The sequence below is a fragment of the Gadus chalcogrammus genome, chromosome 21 (assembly GCF_026213295.1).
Source record: "Gadus chalcogrammus isolate NIFS_2021 chromosome 21, NIFS_Gcha_1.0, whole genome shotgun sequence".
Taxonomy (NCBI): domain Eukaryota; kingdom Metazoa; phylum Chordata; class Actinopteri; order Gadiformes; family Gadidae; genus Gadus; species Gadus chalcogrammus.
This window is the reverse complement of record NC_079432.1, coordinates 15,066,499-15,087,956: the sequence shown is the minus strand read 5'-3', so window position 1 is coordinate 15,087,956 and position 21,458 is coordinate 15,066,499. Positions and strand designations below refer to the sequence as shown.

Sequence of the window (21,458 nt, the reverse complement as noted above, 5' to 3'; positions counted from 1 at the left end):
TCCCCCTCAGCCCCCACATTAATATTTGCTAGCCAACACCTGCGTCCACGGTGCTGTGAAGCACCCACCATTCACCGCTGGAATCCACCATTTATCTCACCGTTTAATTTGCATAGCTCCATTTGTTTACATTTAATCATTCGATTATCTGTAGTCTGATGGTAACTGAGCGACGTTGTGTTGGCTGGTCGAAAAAAACGTTTTTTTTTCCCCAATCTTGTTGGAAATATGAGTAACATCAGCTCAAAGTAAGCCCGATACCTGATGGATTTTGTTACGATGATTGGTTTCACCATTGTAAAGGTGACTGTTAGGCATCAAACTGCTGGTTAACTCCTACTTAAGGAAGACGAATGACAGATCAATGGTTTGACCAGGAATGCTGGACTCATTTTGAGGGCTGACAGCAACAGCTGTCTTCAGTTAGAACAAATGATTGTGAGTGGATGTGATGTATCTCTATGCACCTCCCCCCCCATCCTTTCTTGAAAATATATGTAGAGAGACACACAGATCATAGGCAGCTATTGCCCTCTTACCCTTGGAGCTTTTTTTTTTGCGTTTTACTGTCAAGTATTTCCTCCAATTACATTGCTCTTATGTCATCTGTACTCACGGTGATTGACAGCTATCTTTGGTTTCCAACATTTTCAAATATATCAAAGCTCTGCCCTAGCCACAAATCTTCCCATTTTTTTTAAAGCCGTGTCCCTCCCCAGCCTCCGGCCTTAGGCTGGCGCCTTCCTCCTCTGACTGAATCGGGCCGTTTAAGGGCATCAGGACTAGTGTTGCATGGTTGTCCAGTACCTGTGCTGTCAGGGGCCGTGATGAGTGGGCACATCAAGGCCCTTTCTGCTGATTACTCCGTCCCAGCGGGAGGCGCTGGGGAGGGGGGCCGGCGTGTGAGCGAGTCACCTACAGCAGGCTCCACGCTCCGGCGGTCGACGGGGACCTCGTTTTCTTAACTCGCTGACCCCAGAACCCATCCATCCTCCACTCACCGCGTCCTTGCCGTTGACCGAATGATTTAGGGGGCCACCGCAGGCCGCCTCCTCCCCCACCACCACCTCCAGCACCACCACAGATACCACTTCCACCATCACCTCCACCACCTTGATGGAGCGCTCAACGGTTAGCCCCCTGGAGGCTAACAATCGTATTCCCTCCGCCCGTCGTAGTGGTTTGATGTGACATGTAATTTGTCTTCCTGGACGTACAGGAGGTGTGTGTGTTTGTGTGTGTGTTACATGATACGCTAGGTGGGTACAGAGCGCCTACAGCATGGGATAACATAGTATGTGGGAGGAAATGATAGCTAGGCTAATGTAGCGTAGCATGCGCTAAACATGGGCGTCGAAATCGATCGGAGCTTAATGGTTAGATGCCTGGTCAGCCTGTAGTCTTCAGTCTCAACTGAGTTCCTTGAGATCTCAAATGTCTTCTTATACTCTTCTGATGACCCTAGTACTGACCTCTCCACGCCTGCTGTCAAACTCCTGGTGGTATCAAGTAGGAGGGCAATCTTCGGCAATAAGCACCAGTTGTGTTCAATTCGATAATGTGGTGTAAGATGTGTGTGTGTGAGTGTGTGTGTGCACGCGTGTGCGAGCGCGCCTGTGTGTGCTTGCTTGCTTGCTTGCGTGCCTGGGTGCCTGCGTGCGTGCGTGTGTGTGTGAGTGTTTTCTTGTGTGTTCTTGTGTGCATTGTGCAAATGTTTCGTTGATCCTCTGTGGGGCGACTTGTCAGTGGAAAGTGTGTAGTGGTTTGTTGCGATGCCTTGAGTGTGTGCCCCCGTGTTGTCATTAATAGAAGCCATCGTTGCGGTTCGATTTAATTGTCTGTTTGCCGCGGCGATGGGAGTGCAGGCGGATGTAAAGTTATTCCATGGCTTCTCCCGTCCACGTAAATATAATGAGGTGAACTAACGCTCCCAGAGATTATTCCAATCTGTTCAGACGGCGCCTGCATTCACACCAGATCGGAATCTAAATCCCATTGAGCCGAGTGCAGGGGCTACTTCCCCTCATCCATTACGTTAAACATAAACCTCCAATTGCACTGTTTAAATTATGCTAATGGCACGATAATCTCATGCATGTATTCCAATAAATCCCATTCTCAGGTCTGCAGCTCCGGCTCTCTCCGGCCGCGTCCCATCACACCTTTTAAACGTACAGACTCCGCTGCCCCCTCGTATTCCCCTGCCGCTCCGCTACAATATGATTACAACATTATCCGCAGCACCCGGGGTCCGGTGGCGAACGCTAAATTGACCCGGATTACGCGGGCCCGTGGCGATAGCGCCGGCCGTCACGGCGGGGCCTCCAGGGGGCCCGGTGGAACGACAGGCTCCACGAGGGAGACCGGCGAGACAAACACGAGGCAGAGCGGCGGGGGACGTAGGCCAGGATCAACGCACCGCTGGCAGCCGCCGCGCGATCACACTCGCATCACCTGCACATCATAGGAGGGGGGGGGGGGGGGGGGGGGGTGGTGTTCTGCTCTTGCCGGGAGTGGAGCCATTATTCTCCTGAGGTAGCTGCCCTGGGTTATTTTTAGCTCTTGGTTCTGGTTTCTCTGGGTCACTCGTGCTCTCTCTCTCAATCGCTCTCGTTCTCTCGCCATCGTTCTCTGTCTCTCTCTCTCACTCTCTCTCTCTCTCTCTCTCTCTCTCTCTCTCTCTCTCTTTCTCTCTCCCTCTCTCTCTTCTGTCTTGCACTTTGTTCTTTTTTCCCCGCCGTCTGTTCTTGTCTCATCTATTTCCCTTTCGCCTTGCGTATTTATTATTCACCATATAATCATTTAGCAGACACTTTAATCCAAAGCTATTGCCAGTGAATTTTAGATCCATGTCATTAATGAGCAGGGAGACGGCAGACATCTTGCTCACGGATGACTAGTGGCAGGCCGCGGCCGTTAGGGAATCAAACTCAGAACAATTTGGCTGGGAGTCAAACACCCTATCCACGAGACGATCGAAAAACTGGGTCTTATCAGAGGAGAGGTAGTCACCATGGACCAGTGCCATTTCTAAGGCTGGTGGATTTGATTTCAGAACCTCTCTCTCTCTCTCTCTCTCTCTCTCTCTCTCTCTCTCTCTCTCTCTCTCTCTCTCTCTCTCTCTCTCTCTCTCTCTCTCTCTCTCTCTCTCTCTCTCTCTCTCTCTCTCTCTCTATGCACCTCCTCAGTGTTTTTCATCTCTCATTCTCCATCTCATCCTGCTTCCTCAGCCACAACAATAGTATTTGGGGATCAAACCCGGTTCCCTGCGTCCGGTGGGTTTTGTGACAGAGCCTGAGGAGCTCTAATGTGGTCGGATCGATCCAGTACATCCCATAGAGGTTACTCCTGGGCAGGCTGCGAAGTCTCAATCCATGTGCATGTATGTGTGTGTGTGTGTGTGTGTGTGTGTGTGTGTGTGTGCGTGTGTGTTTTGGGTTTGTGTGTGTGTGTGTGTGTGTGTGTGTGTGTGTCTGTGTGTGTGTCTGTGTGTGTGTGTGTGTCTGTGTCTGTGTGTGTGTGTGTGTGTGTGTGTGTGTGTGTGTGTGTGTGTGTGTGTGTGTGTGTGTGTGTGTGGTAGAGTAGCAGAGCAAGACTGGTTTCAAAGGTCATATTATAGAAAGCCTGTCTCTGTCCACACCTCCAACCCTTTTACCACGACCACAGATACATGCAGCCTCTCTCACACACTCACACTCCAGCTGCAAACACACCAAAGGCACTAACACAAACCAAACAACGGTTTGTTAATCACTGTGTCTCATGAAACCGTGTAGTTGGTGCACCTTTTCAAGCTAAACCTGGGTGCTTTAAGATTTTTTAACTCTTTTAAAAAGGCTATCTTTTTCTTGAGGCACATCATTAAGGAGCAGGTTGGGCTTTGGGGGCATCTTGCCAAAGGAGACGGCAAGATTATAACCAACAGACCCTAACCCCCAGACCCTAGACCCTAGACCCCAGACCCCAAGACCCTAACCCCCAGACCCTAGACCCCCAGACCCTAGACCCCCAGACCCTAGACCCCCAGACCCTAAACCCCCATACCCTAGACCCCCTGACCCTAGACCCCCAGACCCTAGACCTCCAGACCCTAGACCCCCTGACCCTAGACCCCTAGACCTCCAGACCCTAGACCCCCAGACCCTAACCCCCAGACCCTAGATCCCCAGACCCTAGACCCCCAGACCCTAGACCCCAGACGGTGGACATTGAGAGGTCCTCCAGGGCTCCATGTCTCTGACTGTGTCCTCCTCCTGTGTTCCTCTCCAGGTTCCTATGCATGACTGGACCATGGAGAGCCTCCTCTGCCGTCTGCTGGTTCTGGGGGCCACGTTGGCGATGGCCCACGCCTGCCCCAAGTACTGCACCTGCCAGAACCTGTCAGAGTCCCTGGGGACCCTGTGCCCCGCCAAGGGCCTCCTGTTCGTGCCCCCGGACATCGACCGCAGCACGGTGGAGCTGCGTCTGGGCGGGAACTACATCCTGCGCATCACCCAGCAGGACTTCGCCAACATGACGGACCTGGTGGACCTGACGCTGTCCCGCAACACCATCGGCTACATCCAACCCTTCTCCTTCGGGGACCTGGAGACGCTGCGCTCGCTCCACCTGGACAACAACCGGCTGACGGAGCTGGGGCCCGACGACCTGCGCGGGCTGGTCAACCTGCAGCACCTCATCCTCAACAACAACCAGCTGGGCCGCGTCCACGACAAGGCGCTGGAGGACCTGGCGCCGGCGCTGGAGGACCTGGACCTGTCCTTCAACAACCTGCCCTCGCTGCCCTGGGGCTCGGTGCGGCAGATGGTGAACCTGCACCAGCTCAGCCTGGACCACAACCTGCTGGACTTCATCCCCGAGGGGACCTTCACCGACCTGGAGCGGCTGGCCCGGCTGGACCTCACCTCCAACCGGCTGCGCAAGCTGCCGCCGGACACCATCTTCGCCCGCGCCCAGGACTCGCTGGTGCTGACCACGCCCTACGCCCCCCAGCTGTCGCTGAGCCTGGGCGGCAACCCGCTGCACTGCAACTGCGAGATGCTGTGGCTGCGGCGGCTGGACCGCGACGACGACCTGGAGACCTGCGCCTCGCCGCCCACGCTGAAGGGCCGCTACTTCTGGTACGTCAGGGAGGACGAGTTCACCTGCCAGCCGCCCCTCATCACCCAGCACACCCACCGCATCCTGGTGCTGGAGGGCCAGACGGCCAGCCTCCGCTGCGAGGCCTCGGGGGACCCCGCGCCCACCGTCCACTGGATCTCCCCCGACGACCGGCTGCTGGGAAACTCGTCGCGCACCACGCTCTACCCCAACGGCACGCTGGGCATCGGCATCACCACCTCCAAGGACTACGGCGCCTTCACCTGCATCGCGGCCAGCGTGGCGGGCGAGTCCACCGCCTCGGTGGAGGTGTCCATCATCCAGCTGCCGCACCTCAGCAACGGCACGGGGCAGCCGGCCCAGCCCAAGTCCCGCCTCTCCGACATCACCGGCACCAGCCGCGTCACCAAGGGGGCCCCCAAGGGCCCGCCGGAGAAGGTGGTGTCGGCGGCGGAGGTGACGGCGGAGTCGGCGCTGGTGCAGTGGACGGTGAGCGCCACGGCGCCCAAGGTGAAGATGTACCAGCTGCAGTACAACTGCTCCGACGACGAGGTGCTCATCTACAGGTACAGCCGCTGTTCAGAGTTCACCTAGGCTACGCAGAGAGGTCTTAAGTCCCTCCCCTCCTACTTTGTTGTATGTTGTATGTCCTGCCACTTAATGTACACGATTATTGTATGTCGCATTTAGTTTGGAGTACTTAGATATGTAGCATCTTATCATAGCTATCTATGTTGAATACGGGGAATGGGTTAACCTAGCGATTGTTGTCGCTTGGCACTTGGTTCTATTGGTGTGTTCCTGAATCCTCGGACGCCCAGCCTTCCGAGTTGCACGTTTGACGTCACTTCCGGTCTCGGAGGATTCATAGCGTTCCTGTTCGTCTTTGTGATTGTGGCATGAAATTGGCTAGTCGTTGTTTATTGTAAGCTACATTAGCCTCTTTAGCAAACCAGCCCGAAAACAAACAACACAACTTTACATTGTATTGCACTCACTTTGTTATGACAAATGAACTTTGGATAAAAGCATCTGCTAAATGCCCTAAATGTTAATGTAAATGTTGTTCACTGGTTTAGCCGCTTGGATTGTGGAACAGTTCAGCTGGTGCTGGTTGTCTGGGTGTTCTGGTCGAATGTAAGACACAGATGCTGGATACTGAAAACCATTTTTTTTTCCATGACCACAATTATACATTGACATGTCCCTTCCCCCATAAAAGCCCTTTCGCTCTAGAAAATGATAATAATAAAAAATAGATGCGCTCTAAAGCTACAAATTGTGGACCAACCGACAAAAATAATAACATGATCGATCGTGACAACACAGAGGCAGCCCTTGAGGTGTGTTTTTACACTGCTCTTACAATAAAACTGGAGGCTTAAAAAACCCTCCTGGGAGAGGAGTCCAGTCTTTTCCTGTTCTGGTTATGAGATTGTTTACAGACCGGTACGTTCAGGTTCCTTTGAAACACCTCCCTGTGGGTCCTCTCCTCTCTACACCCAGAACACTGCTACACTACGCAACAATGCAGGAACCCCAGAGAGGCATCCACACACGTGTGTGTGTGTGTGTGTGTGTGTGTGTGTGTGTGTGTGTGTGTGTGTGTGTGTGTGTGTGTGTGTGTGTGTGTGTGTGTGTGTGTGTGTGTGTGTGTGTGTGTGTGTGTGTGTGTGTGTGTGTGTGTCCATCTCCTGTCCCGATACATTTTGTGGCCGTGTGACATCTTGTTTGCTCAGAACCGAGGCTCCCCGCCAAAATGTTCTTGGTTTAATCCCCAACATCCACAATCTACCTGTGGGCATCCCTGAGCAAGATGCCCCCTAACCCCTACCTGCTCCTTAATGAACTGGATCTGACTTCACTATGAGTGGCTTTGAATAAAATGGCTGCTTAAGGACTCAATAATGGTGGCAATGGCGGTGTTACAACCGTCGTTCCTTTAACGGGCAAGGCGGCCACAGACTCGTCGACGGATGGCTACCCGTCTTAATTACCCGCTGTATCCGGCCTTCTTCCCGCACGGTCCCTCGGAAGGAAGGTGAAATGAGACGTTATGAAGAAGCCCCCCCGATCCAATTACAGTGAATTAGTCAGCTCTGAAATAATGGAGTGGAGGTGCGTAATTACAAGCGTTGCCCGCGGCGACGGCGATGGGACACCATCTTTTTGTTAGATTTGTGTCATCCTCGGCCACTCGCGTTACTCCACTAATGACTTTGGGAGAATGGCTTTTCTCATACGTCTACTGGCTCTAATTCCATGTGAAGTTCATGAGCAGAAGTCCAAGGCGTGTGCACGCTACTTCCCACGGTGCCTCTGGTGCTCAGAGAGAGAGAGTCAACACTGCAGGGGAAGAGGGGAGATAAGTGGTAATATCTCCCCGCGTTAATATCTTTATCATTCACAGCCCTTGTAACAATGTACTCCGACAGCACTTGTTATGGGAGATTACCTCGTCGAAAGGTTCAGGGTTTGATCAACAAAATGTCCCTCCCAAGCAGACCTGTTGTCCCCATGAACAAAGTGCTCTTTCTAATCGCTACCTGCTCCTTATTGTGATGTATCTGTATTCAACGTCAGTGGCATTGGATTGACGTGCGGGCTGAATAACATTAAAGTGAATAAATATTTCAGCTGTACTCTGAGAGCATGATCGTTCACTAAACGAAGTCCTTGGACGTTTCCTGAACCCTTCACACAAACCTCACTGCTTTGTTTCCCGGGAACTCGAACTTGTCTTGAACTTGTCTCCTTGACAAATTATAATATTATCTCTATTGATGTTTATCTGAGTTGGGTGCCAGATTGCCCAGACTGCCGTGTCTAGCCCGTAAAACATCAGCCTAATCTTCTGCTTGAAGTGCCTCCTGCCTCTTTCACCTCCAAAGCACCTGTTAAAAACTTGCAAAAACCATCACAAAGACCGGGCGATCAATATCCGAGGACGCAAACGAGACTCTCCGCCACTTCTCTACTCAGGTCTGAAGTGTTTGAGCGATTTCAACGATTTTCATGTGGCATTCTTTTGCCTGTACTCTGGACCGGGGTAGGAGCCGCTGAAGCAGAGTTCTCTGTTAATAGAACAAGCTGCATGTCGGCCGGCGACCTTCTCTCACATTTCAGAGGCCGAGCCAGGCTTCAGAGTCTTGCCTGGAACATGTAAGGGGTCAAAGGTCGTTCCGGGTACATGGAGCCTGTTGGCTATCGGCGGTTGGTTGAGAGGAATGGTGGACTCGAGGCTGAGGGCCGAGTCGTATCGATCGCAGCGCAGGGACGGATGACCCTCACTCCGAATCCCATATTTATTAAAGCGGAGTGATTATTTTGTAGATACCGTGTCACGGAACGTTGCCAACGCGGGCTACGGTGAAAAAAATTCAATTTTCACCACTTCAGAATGAGTGTTTTTCAAATCCATCACACACATCGTCAAAAAAGTGTGATGGATCTGCAGACGGGGGAGGCGGTGGCCTTGTGGATCATGAAGTGGATGAGAGCGGCTCAGTGTAGCGGCGCGGTCAAGGCCAGGCAGAGCGCAGGGGTTCTGGTTCAGTGCGTCAACAGGAGCGTTGTTCACCTGGTTGGTGTGTTCTGTTTTGTGACCCGTCTGTCCCTCTGCGTTAGCTTCTGACGTGCTAGCTCCCCTCTCAAATCTAAGCTTTGTTTATGTTAGCTCAATCAACCAAAAATGATACTACAGTAAAAATTCGATATAATAACATCTAAAAGGATAAAGAAGGACTATGTCAAAGGAGAGTGAAATTTCACTCTTTGTCTCTTAGGTTCTCTTATCACATTCAACACAGGTACAATGTTCCCAGTACATTACAGTAGTTTCACATTTGAAACATTTCATGCCAAGTCCTCTTCCCCGGGCCTGAGGATCCGTTGGCTGTGGACGGGGCTCTGGATCCTGTCAGTCCTTGGTTTATGTGATATCCCCCTCCACCTCTGTGATGCCTGACTTTGATCCCCACGACTGAACCCAGCCCTGACCAGTGCTGTGGTGCGGAGGTAGTGGAGGCAGCGGGTCTAACACCAGGGGCTGTGATGATGCTGCCGACTCCCGTCCTCCTCCCTCTCCTCCCCCACCTCCCTCTCCTCCCCCACCTCTGAGGGCCCCGGTCGCTCCGGCGAAGCCCGCGCCTCTTAATGCACTCCTCCATTACAGTTAAGAAGTACTGGGGTGTTTTACGGACGCCTGCACAGGCTCAAGGGCACACGGGCACACAGACAACAACCAGAGTCACGGGCCATTTCACCCCCTCCCCCTCCTCCCCCTCCCCCCCTCCCCCTCCTCCCCCTCCCCATCCTCCCCCTCCACGGCGACCGGAGGCCCACATGAGTGGGCGTGGCTCTCCACGGCCCCAGGAGGCTGTCGTTGAGGGTCCTCCTTAAACAAACATAATCACAGCCCCTCCCCCTCCCCCCCGATGGGCGGCTGGGGGTGTGGAGGCGGATCGATGCGGCGGAAGACCTTTCCAGCGTGACCTTGTCTGTGTTTGTCCAGGGGAGAGCGATCGATGAGGCGCTGATGGGCTCCGGGATGGGGGAGGGTGTTGAGGAGTGATGGGGGTGGTGGTTGGAGAGATGGGGGTAAAGGCAGTACTGATGATGTGTTGGTTTTTATTCAAAGTATGAAGAAAAAAAACTTGGGAAACTGGCAAGCTCAAAGAATCTCTCTCTTTCTCTCTCTCTCTCTCTCTCTCTCTCTCTCTCTCTCTCTCTCTCCCTCTCTCGCCCTCTCTCTCTCGCCCTCTCTCTCTCTCTCTCTCTCTCTCTCTCTCTCTCTCTCTCTCTCTCTCTCGCCCTCTCTCTCTCGCCCTCTCTCTCTCTCTCTCTCTCTCTCTCTCTCTCTCTCTCTCTCTCTCTCTCGCCCTCTCTCTCTCTCTCAGTACCTCTGCACCTCTATCGGTTCCCTCCTCCTCTACCTCATACCATTCTTTCATCTCCTAATTTTTCCTTTTCTCTGTCGCTCCATCACTGGCCATTCTTCCTTCTCTCTCTCATTCATATATTTATAATTTTTTGATCCTACCAATTCACTATAATATCGTTCCATCCTTCTCCCTCTCCATCTCTCTGTCAATCCTTCCATCCTTTCTTCTCTCTATAAAGTCTCTCCATCCTATCATCTCTCGCGCTCTCTCCCTCTCTCTCTCTCTCTCTCTCTCTCTCTCTCTCTCTCTCTCTCTCTCTCTCTCTGTCATTCCAATTATTACCTTATCCTGCTGTCATCAGTGGGGGCCTGAACAGGGGGGCTTGATGAAGCCCTGAGGGATGGCTCATGTGGAGGAAGAAGAGTAGCAACTGTTAGGCATTGTAGGCATTCCTCTCTCTCTCTCTCCCTCTCTCTCTCTGTCTGAGTGTCTCTCTACCTCTACCTCTACCTGTCTCGTTTGATATCAAGTTAATTGAACAGCCGTTTGCTGACAACCTGGAATCAATTAAACTGGGATGCAGGGCCTGGAGAATGCCCTGTTTGATCCCAAGCAGCCAATTAGACGCTGGCTGCTGTGATCGATGACATTGATGACACAGGTCACCAACACTGCCACACGCACGCACACACACACACACACACACACACACACACACACACACACACACACACACACACACACACACACACACACACACACACACACACACACACACACACACACACACACACACAGACACACATCTGGAACCAGCTGAGAATTGGAAAAACATCTGGAGTCAGCTTGAGATTCCACCGACGTAAACAGAAAAAAAAGGATTTAAACCCCGCTTTGAGTTTTGCTTGAGTCTCCTAAAAAATATTGCTGTGAAAATCTCCTTCCTCTAAGTAGGCACACTAACGCAGCAAAAGCCTGCCTCTGGAGATCAAAATGAGTTCACAAAATATACCTTATAGGTCGCTGTTTCAAAGCCCTCCAGGGAAACGTAGGGTTTTTTGAAGGACCAGCCCTTCCACTCTGCTGGTTGTGGAAGTAATTTCAGTCAGAACTTGGCCCTGTAGTGTACAACATGAACACAATAGCATGTACTGCCTTGAGCTTCCACTAGAGGGCCGACCGGGATAACGTATAACCGATGCGGTCTGATCCCAATTTCCCTTCCTGTCCCTCAGCACATTTCGCCCCACACATTCTTTTGGCATTTTTTTTTTTACATTCTATTAGAATAAATTATCTGTTGATGCTAGGACAAGCACACACACACACACACACACACACACACACACACAAACACACACACACACACACACACACACACACACACACACACACACACACACACACACACACAATTTTCCCTCCGTCTGGACTTAATAATGTTGGTCTTTTCTCAGCTTTTTTTTTATCTGTTGTTGTCGCTCTGATACCAAGACTGTACATCCTGATACTGGCATTTAAAGCATCAAATAGAGACGGGAGAAATATTTTTATTGTAATAATCATGCTCAAGCGTATGTAAACAATCGTCCACTAGTGGGCGCTCATGGATCTATACCGAAAGTAAAGGAGTGAAGAGAGTGGGTTAAACTTGCAGTGGGAAAAAGTGTTTGATGCAATGACAGTCAAGCAGCAAATAAAAAGGGACAGAGGAATCACAAATTAAATGAAATAATAGCAACGTTCCACAACGGAATTAAACAAATTAAAAAGAAAAATGTTTGACAAAAAAAGCATTCATAGTGCTCTATTGAAGAAAGGAATGGTTCATGCGGCAGATGGTTCTTAAACTCTGTCCGTCCTGTGTGTATGTGTTATCTGTAGGCCTACTTCTATAGCTGCATATAAATATCGATTTTTATATCCCTCAGGGTTGAATCTCATTGAGATAAAAAACATTCTTCCAGGAGCGTACGAGTCAAGTCAGCAGAGAGTTAATAATTCAAACAAACAAAACAAAATTATCTGTCTGTCTAGTGGAAAGGTTGGTGATGATGTGACCTGATTGATATTAGCCTATCCTGTAACCTGTATGCTTTATTGTCAACTTTTTTACAATTTCATTTATTTATTTTAAAATAAATGTACAATTCTCTCTCTGTTTCTGTCTCCCTGTCTCTCCATCCTCTCTCTCTGTCTCTTTCCCTCTGTCTCCCTCTCGCTCTCCCCCTCTCTATCCCTTCCTCTGTCTCTCGCTCTACCCCCCCCCCCACCCTCCCACACTCGCTCCCACTCTCTCTATCTCCCCCTCTCTGCTCTCTCTCTCATGCTCTCTCTCTCTCTCTCTCTCTCTCTCTCTCTCTCTCTCTCTCTCTCTCTCTCTCTCTCTCTCTCTCAGGATGATCCCGTCCTCCAGCAAGGCCTTCCTGGTGACCAACCTGGTGTCGGGCACACGCTACGACCTGTGTGTGCTGGCGGCGTGGGACGACAGCGCCACCACGCTGACCGCCACCAACGTGGTGGGCTGCACCCACTTCTTCACGCAGGACAGCTTCCCCACCTGCCGCTCGCTGCCCAGCCAGCTGCTGGGGGGTACCATGATCCTGGTGGTGGGCGGCGTGATCGTGGCCACGCTGGTGGTCTTCATCGTCATCCTCATGGTGCGCTACAAGGCCACCGACGGGGACCCCCACCCCTCCCCCGGGGACGACGTCGTCATGGCGACCGACAAGCTGAGCGGCGGCGGCGGGGTGAGCGCCAGCCACTCCCAGACCAACGGCGGGCGGCTGGGCCACAACGGCGTGCTGCTGCCCCCGTCCCAGAGCCAGACCCCCCCGGGCAAGGAGCCCGCCCCCGAGCCCCCCTTCAAGGTGAAGACCAAGGTGAGCCTGCAGGACGAGGTGGTGGAGTTCCGGTGCGGCTCGCTGCAGAGCAGCCTGACCACCTCCTCCTCCTCCTCCTCCTCGGCCGCCTCCTCGGGGGGCTCGCTGCCCCGCGGGGGGGCCGGCGGCGGCCCCCGCAGCCCCAACAGCACGCTGGCCAGCATCTGGAGGGCGGCGCCCGCCCGGGCCCGGCCCAACCTGGACCACCTGCTGGGGGCCTTCTCCTCCCTGGAGCTGCGGGGGGGGGCGCAGGGCCGCGGGCCCCACACCACGAGCAGCCCGGCGCCCGCGGTGTCCCCGGGGGCCGCGGCCGACGGGAAGCCCCCCACGGACCGGGACCCCCTGCTGGGCCGGACACTAGACTCGCGGCTCAGCCGGCTGCTGATGCTGGACCCCCGGCCCCCCAAGAGGAGCCAGTCCTTCGACATGGGGGACGTGGCGGCCGCTAACGCTAACACAAACGCTAGCAGTGCGCCGGCTAGCAGCTACCCGCGGCGCCTCAGCAGCATCTGGACTAAGAGGAGCCTGTCGGTGAACGGGATGCTGCTGCAGTGCGACGAGGAGGCCAGCGGGGACACGGGGGGCAGCAAGGGCACCATAGACAGCAACGACTGGGTCATGGAGAGCACCGTCTAGGCTCTAGGACTCCAACCTTCCCCCCCCCCCCCCCCCCCGCCCTGAGCGCCGCTCACAGCGGTGACCCCGAAACACTGCCCAGTACCCTCGGCCCGTCGGTACCTCCTCACCCCGCTGATGCATGAACCAGAACATGGATGTTTGTCCCACGTTGTCATCGAGCCATGCTAGGCTACGAGCTACGTGCGACAAGCTACATGTTGGCGAGCGATGTGCTATGAGCTTCATGCGATGGGAAAGGAGCTACGAGTGACATAACTAGTGCTGCGTGCTACGAGCAACGTGCCTGGATGTTAGCCGCCGTACACGGTGGCAGATGTGACATGATAAAGGGGGGGGGGGGGGGCAGATCTTTGGCCAAATCGTTACCACGTCCAGGCTGCTGACTCGAGGTATTTGTACAGAAGTCATGTTTAAAGAACGGACATCACCATGGGAACGAGCCCAGAGAGCAGCGCCTCGGCTCTCTGAAACGACACCCTGATGGACTACTGCTATACGCTGTGTAAATTGAATATATGTGATGCAGATAAAGTTTGTTATTTTTTCATTTGAACGGTCGAAGCACACGTCATCCCCCCCCCCCCCCCCCCCCTCTCGAGAGAAATCTAGAGACTATGAAAAAATACAAAATCAGTTGAATCTGAATCATTCCGTCGTACGTCCAGAGGTCACGCGGAGGTCCCCGGGCCGACGTCGCGTCGCAGTGTGTGTGCTTTGGTGTGATGCTACGAGTCGTTTACGTGTGACAACAAAGATTATCGTTGAAAAAAAAAGTGTTTGTGAATATATTTACTTTGGATAAAGAGTATATATATTTGAGGGTTTATCGAGTGACCCTGGGTAATATCCATTTTGAAATGTTGAAATGTGTATGCAGGACGACCCCCCACACCACCCCCAAAGCCATAGGTCTCTGAGGACCGCCAAGCGGTCCACAGGGGGACCTTTTCATTTGTTGTTTTTTACATCTTATTTTCCACAACCATATCTGCGTGTTCATATTCAGGAAGCAGCCTTGTTTCATTCAGTCCGTCTAATTCCTCATGGTACTACTGCTGTGACATTTGATGGCGCCGCAGGTTTCCCAACATGCAGCGCTCAGTGAGACATCCAGTCTGTGTGGTGTGCGTAAGTCCCCGCGGTTTTGGATGTTTTGTACGGATGGTGTGTTGTTGATCAACCATCACGAGCCGTTTCAAAATGTATCCTGTAGTGACTTCACAAGTTGGAGTGTCCACCCATAGAGCAAACCCATCCCCATCGGTTGGTACAGTCCACACAGGAAGTGACCCCATCACACATCTGGGTAGACGCTCCCAATTCATCTTTCCTCCTGCTACATCTTCCGGTTCATGTATGACTGACTACTTTAGCGAGGTTTGCATCACTTTCATTTGTATGAGATGTCACCTTCACATTATAAATACCACCGAATCTGTTGGCAGAAATCATTCTGGAAGCCTCCACTCCGAACTATAAATGCATGGGAACATGTTCCTGTACGGAGGTTGTTCAACACAGGAGGTGAACTCGCCCTCTCTCTACAACTAGGGCTGCCACCTGGGTTAGTCTCTTCCTCCATCAGTCCATCGTCAGAAAATGTATCTAATCTAGTTTTTGATTATTTATCAGTACGAGTGTGATATATCAAGAAAAAATACAACATGTGCTGCTATGGGGTCAACAGTCTCATTAATAATGAATGCACAGAGAAGGATTCACAAATGTATTTTGTGATTTGTATATAAATTACTCTCTTCTCACAAATACTTTTCAATGCACACACAAATGGATATTGGTATGTATAAATGTAAAATAAATCCATAAACAAAAATAAGTTTCACAAACACATTTCTGATCCAAATGTGTCTTGTTTTAAATAAATGTGATATAAATCCATAAATATATGAATTAAAAAAGTGTTTGCAATTTTCATCAACATTTATTTGGATGTTGTTACATTTATATACAAACTGTTAAACTTGAATTTACAAGACGCTTTTCATTTGTGAACTTGTTGTAATTTGTGTGTGAACTGGTCTGTATTTATATGTGGATATTTGAGACTCTCTTGATGTGGCTAGATTCACAAAAACTTATTTTTGTTTATGGATTTATTTTACATACATACCGATATCCATTTGTGTGTGCATTGAAATGTATTTGTGAGAAGAGAGTAATATATAAATCACAAAATACATTTGTGAATCCTTCTCTGTGCATTCAATATTAATGCGACTGTTCTGACCCCAAATGCTGCTGAATGCTTCTGAAATTCCAATATTTGGTTCATGGATCTTTATGAAATTAGTACTTTAGTTTTTCTCGGCTGCCTGTCAGATAAAAAAAGCACATTTAATACATCATGTTGGACTCTGGTTACTTGTGATGGGCATTTTCTATTATTAATGACAATATACAGACAAAAACAAACCAACGTCCAAAATAATCATTAGTTGCAGCCCTATGCACAACGTTTGAGTTGTTGTGTTGTCCATGTCATTAGTATTTTGTCCAATGTTAAATGAGCATGTTCCCAGAAGACCAGCGGGACAAAATGGACCACGCTCTTGCCGCAGCGCCCCCTCTGGTCGACGAGGTATTGTCTCTGTATTACTGCTGTTTTTGTATCTTACTTCCAAAGGACTATGTTTGAATGGACATTATGACCTTGACCTCCTGCGGCACAGACAGGAAGCAGTTGTGACTGCAGACAGGGGTCATTTCCTATTTGGGAGTTGTAAAAAAAAATAACAAGAACATGTTTGTGTGGTTCAAACGGTTGTTTTTGCTACTAAAAATATAAAAATATGAGACAATTTATTTTGTCCAATTTGTATTGAATGTGTTTTAAACTGCTGTCGGTGTGATTCACCTCAACACACACGCACATTTACTCGCTCTGTGAAAGTGTGTGAGAGTGTATGTGTGTGTGTGTTTTTATGTCCGAGTGTGGTCATATCTGTGTGTGTGTGTGGGGGAATGTGAGTGTGTGTGCCAAGTTCCATATCAAATATCAAACCAAAGCCCATGTTTACCAATCGTAGCATCAACAGATAATGTAAGGTCAGGTCAGGACTGACAACTGACCTGATCTCACACAGTGTTTCTCCACCTGTGGGCCTGGACCCCATGTAGCGCTGCCTGATTTGCTGATGAGGTTTTCTGAGAGGTGTTTTATAAACTAAAGATATTTGATAAAACCTTTTTGATTCACACAAATAATGAAAGGTATAAAAGGTATCTGTCCGTTGCCCTGTCACACATCCCCTACGTGGCTTTTGGCTTGGTCAACCTATTCTACTATTCCCACCACTATGCATTGTAGATATAATGTATTGATGTAAAACCTCTAAGTTGCAAACATTATCTTTATGAGTTGTGTTGTGTTGGAGATGTTGAATTAATATAAGCTTGTTTATGTGAACAATAGATCTATTTCAATATATAAGCACCAGACGTCCATTAAAGTTGTTGTTGGGCTGGATCTGGTAGGCCCGTCATGGCCTTTCGGAGGCCCAAAAATAGTTGCTCAATTTGGGCTGCATTTAGCTGCTCTGATTTCTGCATTTTCACGTAATTTTGGACCAGAAATTACTATAAAAACACAGGTTGTCGTTTTTAGAATACATCGCATCCCCCATGGCAGGAGTTACTGTAGAACTCCATACCAACTAGCGGTGGGCGATACTGCAAAGCTTTGTTTCGATCCGATACAAAGTAATCATACCAGAATCGCCGATATCAATAGATATTTCCTATTATTCAGAGCGGCCTATGTATTTTCATGCAGGGGAGAGCAGTGCGTCACGATTCCTGAAGGAAATACATCATCAAAACCTGAATACATTTTTCATGACCACTGAATGATATGCCAATGATAGCAATCATTATAAGGTGATGCCACCTGTGACACCTGAGTTTGATTGCCAACTGAAGCATGGATATAGCAAGCAATTTGCTTTCCACTGAATGCTTGTTAAAACACAGGACAGATAAAGGAAAATAACAAAAATATTATTTTCATTATTGTAAATGAATGTGCCAACATGAACACAATTATCAGTGGACAATAACCCCCCCCCCCCCACACCAAAAAATAGCACTACTACATCCCTCTATGCACCAGCCACCGGCACAAACTACAACCAATACCACCAGACTCCTACATGGGGGCAATTGATTGAGATACCTTTTTGATCAGAGTAAAATATACGTCAGTATAGGGCGTCACGATTCTTAGTCATATGATAATCAAAGCTGGTGCTACACGATGGCTGCCACACACTAGGGGGCTTTTCTGGGCCCCTCCAGACAAAGGACACAGGGTGGTGGGGTTCAATCGGCTATGCTCTTTAAGAAAATTAACATGTCAATGGTGCTGCACTGCCATGCAAGAGCTGTCCCTGAGTGTGTTTAACCCGAGTGTGTTTAACCTGAGTGTGTTTAACCCGTGCACACTGATCACTCAATGTTTAAGGTGTGCAGCCTCACCCAGCTCCAGATTCCAAACAGACAGGTTTGGACTGGCTTGGCCAGGTAAGGCTGCTTAAACCAGCCATCAGCCACACAAGCTCCAACGTACTAATTTAGCTGATACAGAAGGAAATGCAACAAAAAATATGACGTTAGCTGATATAAAACCGGCAAATGAACTTTGGACAACAGAAAGGGAACGCTCCTGTTTTTAAATTAATTACAACAGCTTCATGAATCAGACTCTGAACATTAAAACAATCAATTTCAGTCTCTTGTCTCCTCTTAATTGCACATCCTTTGAACAAGATTCTTTCTCTGTCTTTTCTGTGTGTAAGATGATACAATACGCTAGTACTTTATGAAAGGTAGGTATGCTTCTTAAAATGTAAACCACGTTCAATGCCTGTCAATGCCTGTCAACATTTTGTGCCTGTAAACATTAACGGTGGCAATATTTTGTGATCGATATCCCCACCTCTACTGCCTGCTACAAACTGCTACCGCTTTGTAGAAAAGTGTTTCAGTTTCAGTGGGAGCACATGACGATGGTCAAACCAGAGTTGGGGGTAGGTGGATTCCCCTCCTATATACGTGGCTTTACTGCGCTCCTCTGACACACGACTTTGATTACCTCATCTTCTTTTTGTAGATGAAGTACGTTACTGGGGAGGTGGGGGCAATTTACATTTTAATTGGACTTTATGAGTGCTAAATGCAAAGAAAAAAGGTGCCCAAAGAAATGAAACACTGCAGACGACACTGAAAGTTGGAGCAGGGTTGGACGCTGAAAAAAGACAAGATTGCAAACAGGATTGACGTTAACAAGATTGTCATGTATATTGTACAGTGTAGGCGTTATGCTCATCAATTAAAATTAATTTAAAATTTTCTTAAAATCCATTTTAAGATAAACTAATTGTATTACTTTATTAAGAAATTTAAGAAAATAGGCCTGAACAAACAAAAGGCTTACAAGGGCAAGGAATCAAATATAAGCATAATCAAACGCTATTTGATAGCCTCTGTGCGATTTAGAATTCATGCCGAACCAACATGTTTCTAATACGTGTTACAGATTCGATTTGAAACGGGGCCATGGAAAGCAAACTATTTTATTTAGTATTTAGAATTCTGGCTCCTGGATATCCTCATCTCAGCTACAACAATGTTTTCACTCCTTGAAACCAATGTCTGAATCCACAAATAGAGGGTTTGAGTCAGAGGATTACATTTGAATTACAAATGTGACCCTTCAGCGGCAGACGGGAACTAACAACAGCCCACTGGGGGGACGCCTCAAAGTAGGCCTATGTGCACTTTCTGGATTAGTTCATTATCAGTTTAATTCAATACGAGTTGCTGTGGAATGGGCCAGGCTGGCGGTCCAGACTCGTCCAGACTCAGAGTTCACAGATGAAGAATATGGTTAGTTAGATGGGTTTAAGTTTGTTTTTGTGATGAGACCAGCGAGATAGAAACATAAGCAATGCCATAATCAAGTATTCATTCCACTTTACCGGCATTATGGGTCAAGTAAATGTAATTACATTAGTTTTATTTGCATCATCTTAATATTCATGTTTAATTTTAAGTAGTAGTGTTCCCCCTATTTCAGCCCGGTTTTAGGTTGCCTGCTACTTTAATATCGGTGAATAAAAGTGAAGTATTTCGAAATTATAATAAATAAATGAAATCCTAGTTCATCCTCAATCCCCGCCAGCTCCCTTACTTCCCACAGGTATGCTGTGAAATTAGATTTCCATAAAATCCACATTATTGAAGCTTTGAGTATTATTATGTGGTAATTAAGGAGAACCTAGATAAGGAGAAACACTTTTTATGGCATTATAGTCATTTAATATTTAACCATCTGGTGATTAATGCTTTTTTTATTCGATTTCAGTAATTTCCTCAAGAATATTAATGAAAGCACTGCTGTCCATGCCATAGCCGCCAAATATTGTCCATGTGCAAGCTGTGTTCACCGAAGACATGATAGCTGACAAAAGTTGCCGAAGGAGAGACAGTGTATGAGGACCACGCGACGGACGCAACTCAACAACTGGTCCGGAGCACAGGAACCAGGGACGGACCCCGCAACACGCCACTGAGGGACTGGCCCAGAGCACAGGGACCAGGGACGGACCAGGCAGCACTCCACTGAGGGACTGGTCCGGAGCACAGGGACCAGGGACGGACCAGGCAGCACTCCACTGAGGGACTGGTCCAGAGCACAGGGACCAGGGACGGACCAGGCAGCACTCCACTGAGGGACTGGTCCGGAGCACAGGGACCTTATAGACCACAGGTCAAATGTATAAACAGGTCAATTAAATAGTCACATGCATAGATAAATAGATGGATGGATCGATCGATAGATAGATACATATCTACAGACAGATAGAAATATATATCTATATCCCTACAAACCTAGGTTAGGTGACCCTTTACCACACAAACTGCAATATACAGTGCAACAATAAGAACACAGGCATAATCTACAAAAGAGCATAATAGACAAGGGATTATGATCTTTGACATTCATTCAGCGAACAATGTCGCCAACGCATCCAGATAAGGCACAAGATGGATTGGGACCACAAAGACCCCCTCACAGACCCCTCGCTAGATGGTCCCGGACCACTATAGCCTTAGGGCCCCTAGTGGTATTAGTGGTCAGTGGGAGCGACAATGGTCCACTGAATTGGCTACAACCCCTGTTCACTGAGGGATAGAGGGATTACAGGGGTGCTTTGTCCGCTCTCCCGCCAGGTGACAAGACGCTCCTGTTGTCCGTGGATACGCCTCACGCCCCCCCGGCTGACTCTGACTGAGGACATCGGGGGGGGTCTCGGACACCGGGGGGGGGGGGGGGGGGGGGGGGGGGTCTCGGACACCGGGGAGGCTGAGTGGTTTTAGGCCTATATATAACGGAGAATTATGGGTTTATAAATGTAGTTTACTTACTTCAATTACCATATATTGAGAAACATATAGGCGGTTACTTTCACAATGTTCTACTACATATACATTGGTCATGGTACAAAGTTCCCAATTGTGGATTGATTGAGCCGTAGAAAACGCCCTTTATGTGAATGCAAACAGTAAAAATTAAAAAATGCAGTTGCGGAGTAAAGAGTGCCAGCCTGCACTCGAGACACACGATACCCAACATTACTGCAAGAAGGCATAGATGGGGCAAATTGTGGAGAGCAATCGTCAGAAAGATGGCTAATGCTCCCAGTTTGTTCACTTACCAACCAGAAAGCAACAAAAACAAATGGAAATCATTACAAAGGAAACATGGAAAGGAAATATGATGGAAAGATTACAAGCCATAATTCTATATTTACTGAACAGTAGGCCTATTTATAATTTATTTATTATAAAGCTCAGTTCGGATGAAGTTCCCCCCCCTCCACCCTGTACCAACACACACCTCACCCTCCTCCAGCTACCAACATTTGTACTAGAC

General features: G+C 49.0%; 1 protein-coding gene across 1 annotated transcript in view; it reads left to right on the top strand.

Moving 5' to 3' along the window:
• Positions 1–13,501, top strand: part of lrfn2b (leucine rich repeat and fibronectin type III domain containing 2b) — an 86,568-nt gene extending 73,067 nt beyond the window's left edge. The window contains exons 5-6 of the mRNA XM_056581859.1: positions 4,270–5,666; positions 12,382–13,501. Of these exons, the coding sequence (XP_056437834.1) occupies positions 4,276–5,666; positions 12,382–13,501 (2,511 nt within the window). The 5' untranslated portion in view covers positions 4,270–4,275. The remainder of the gene's footprint in view (positions 1–4,269; positions 5,667–12,381) is intronic.
• Positions 13,502–21,458: the final 7,957 nt, after the last annotated feature.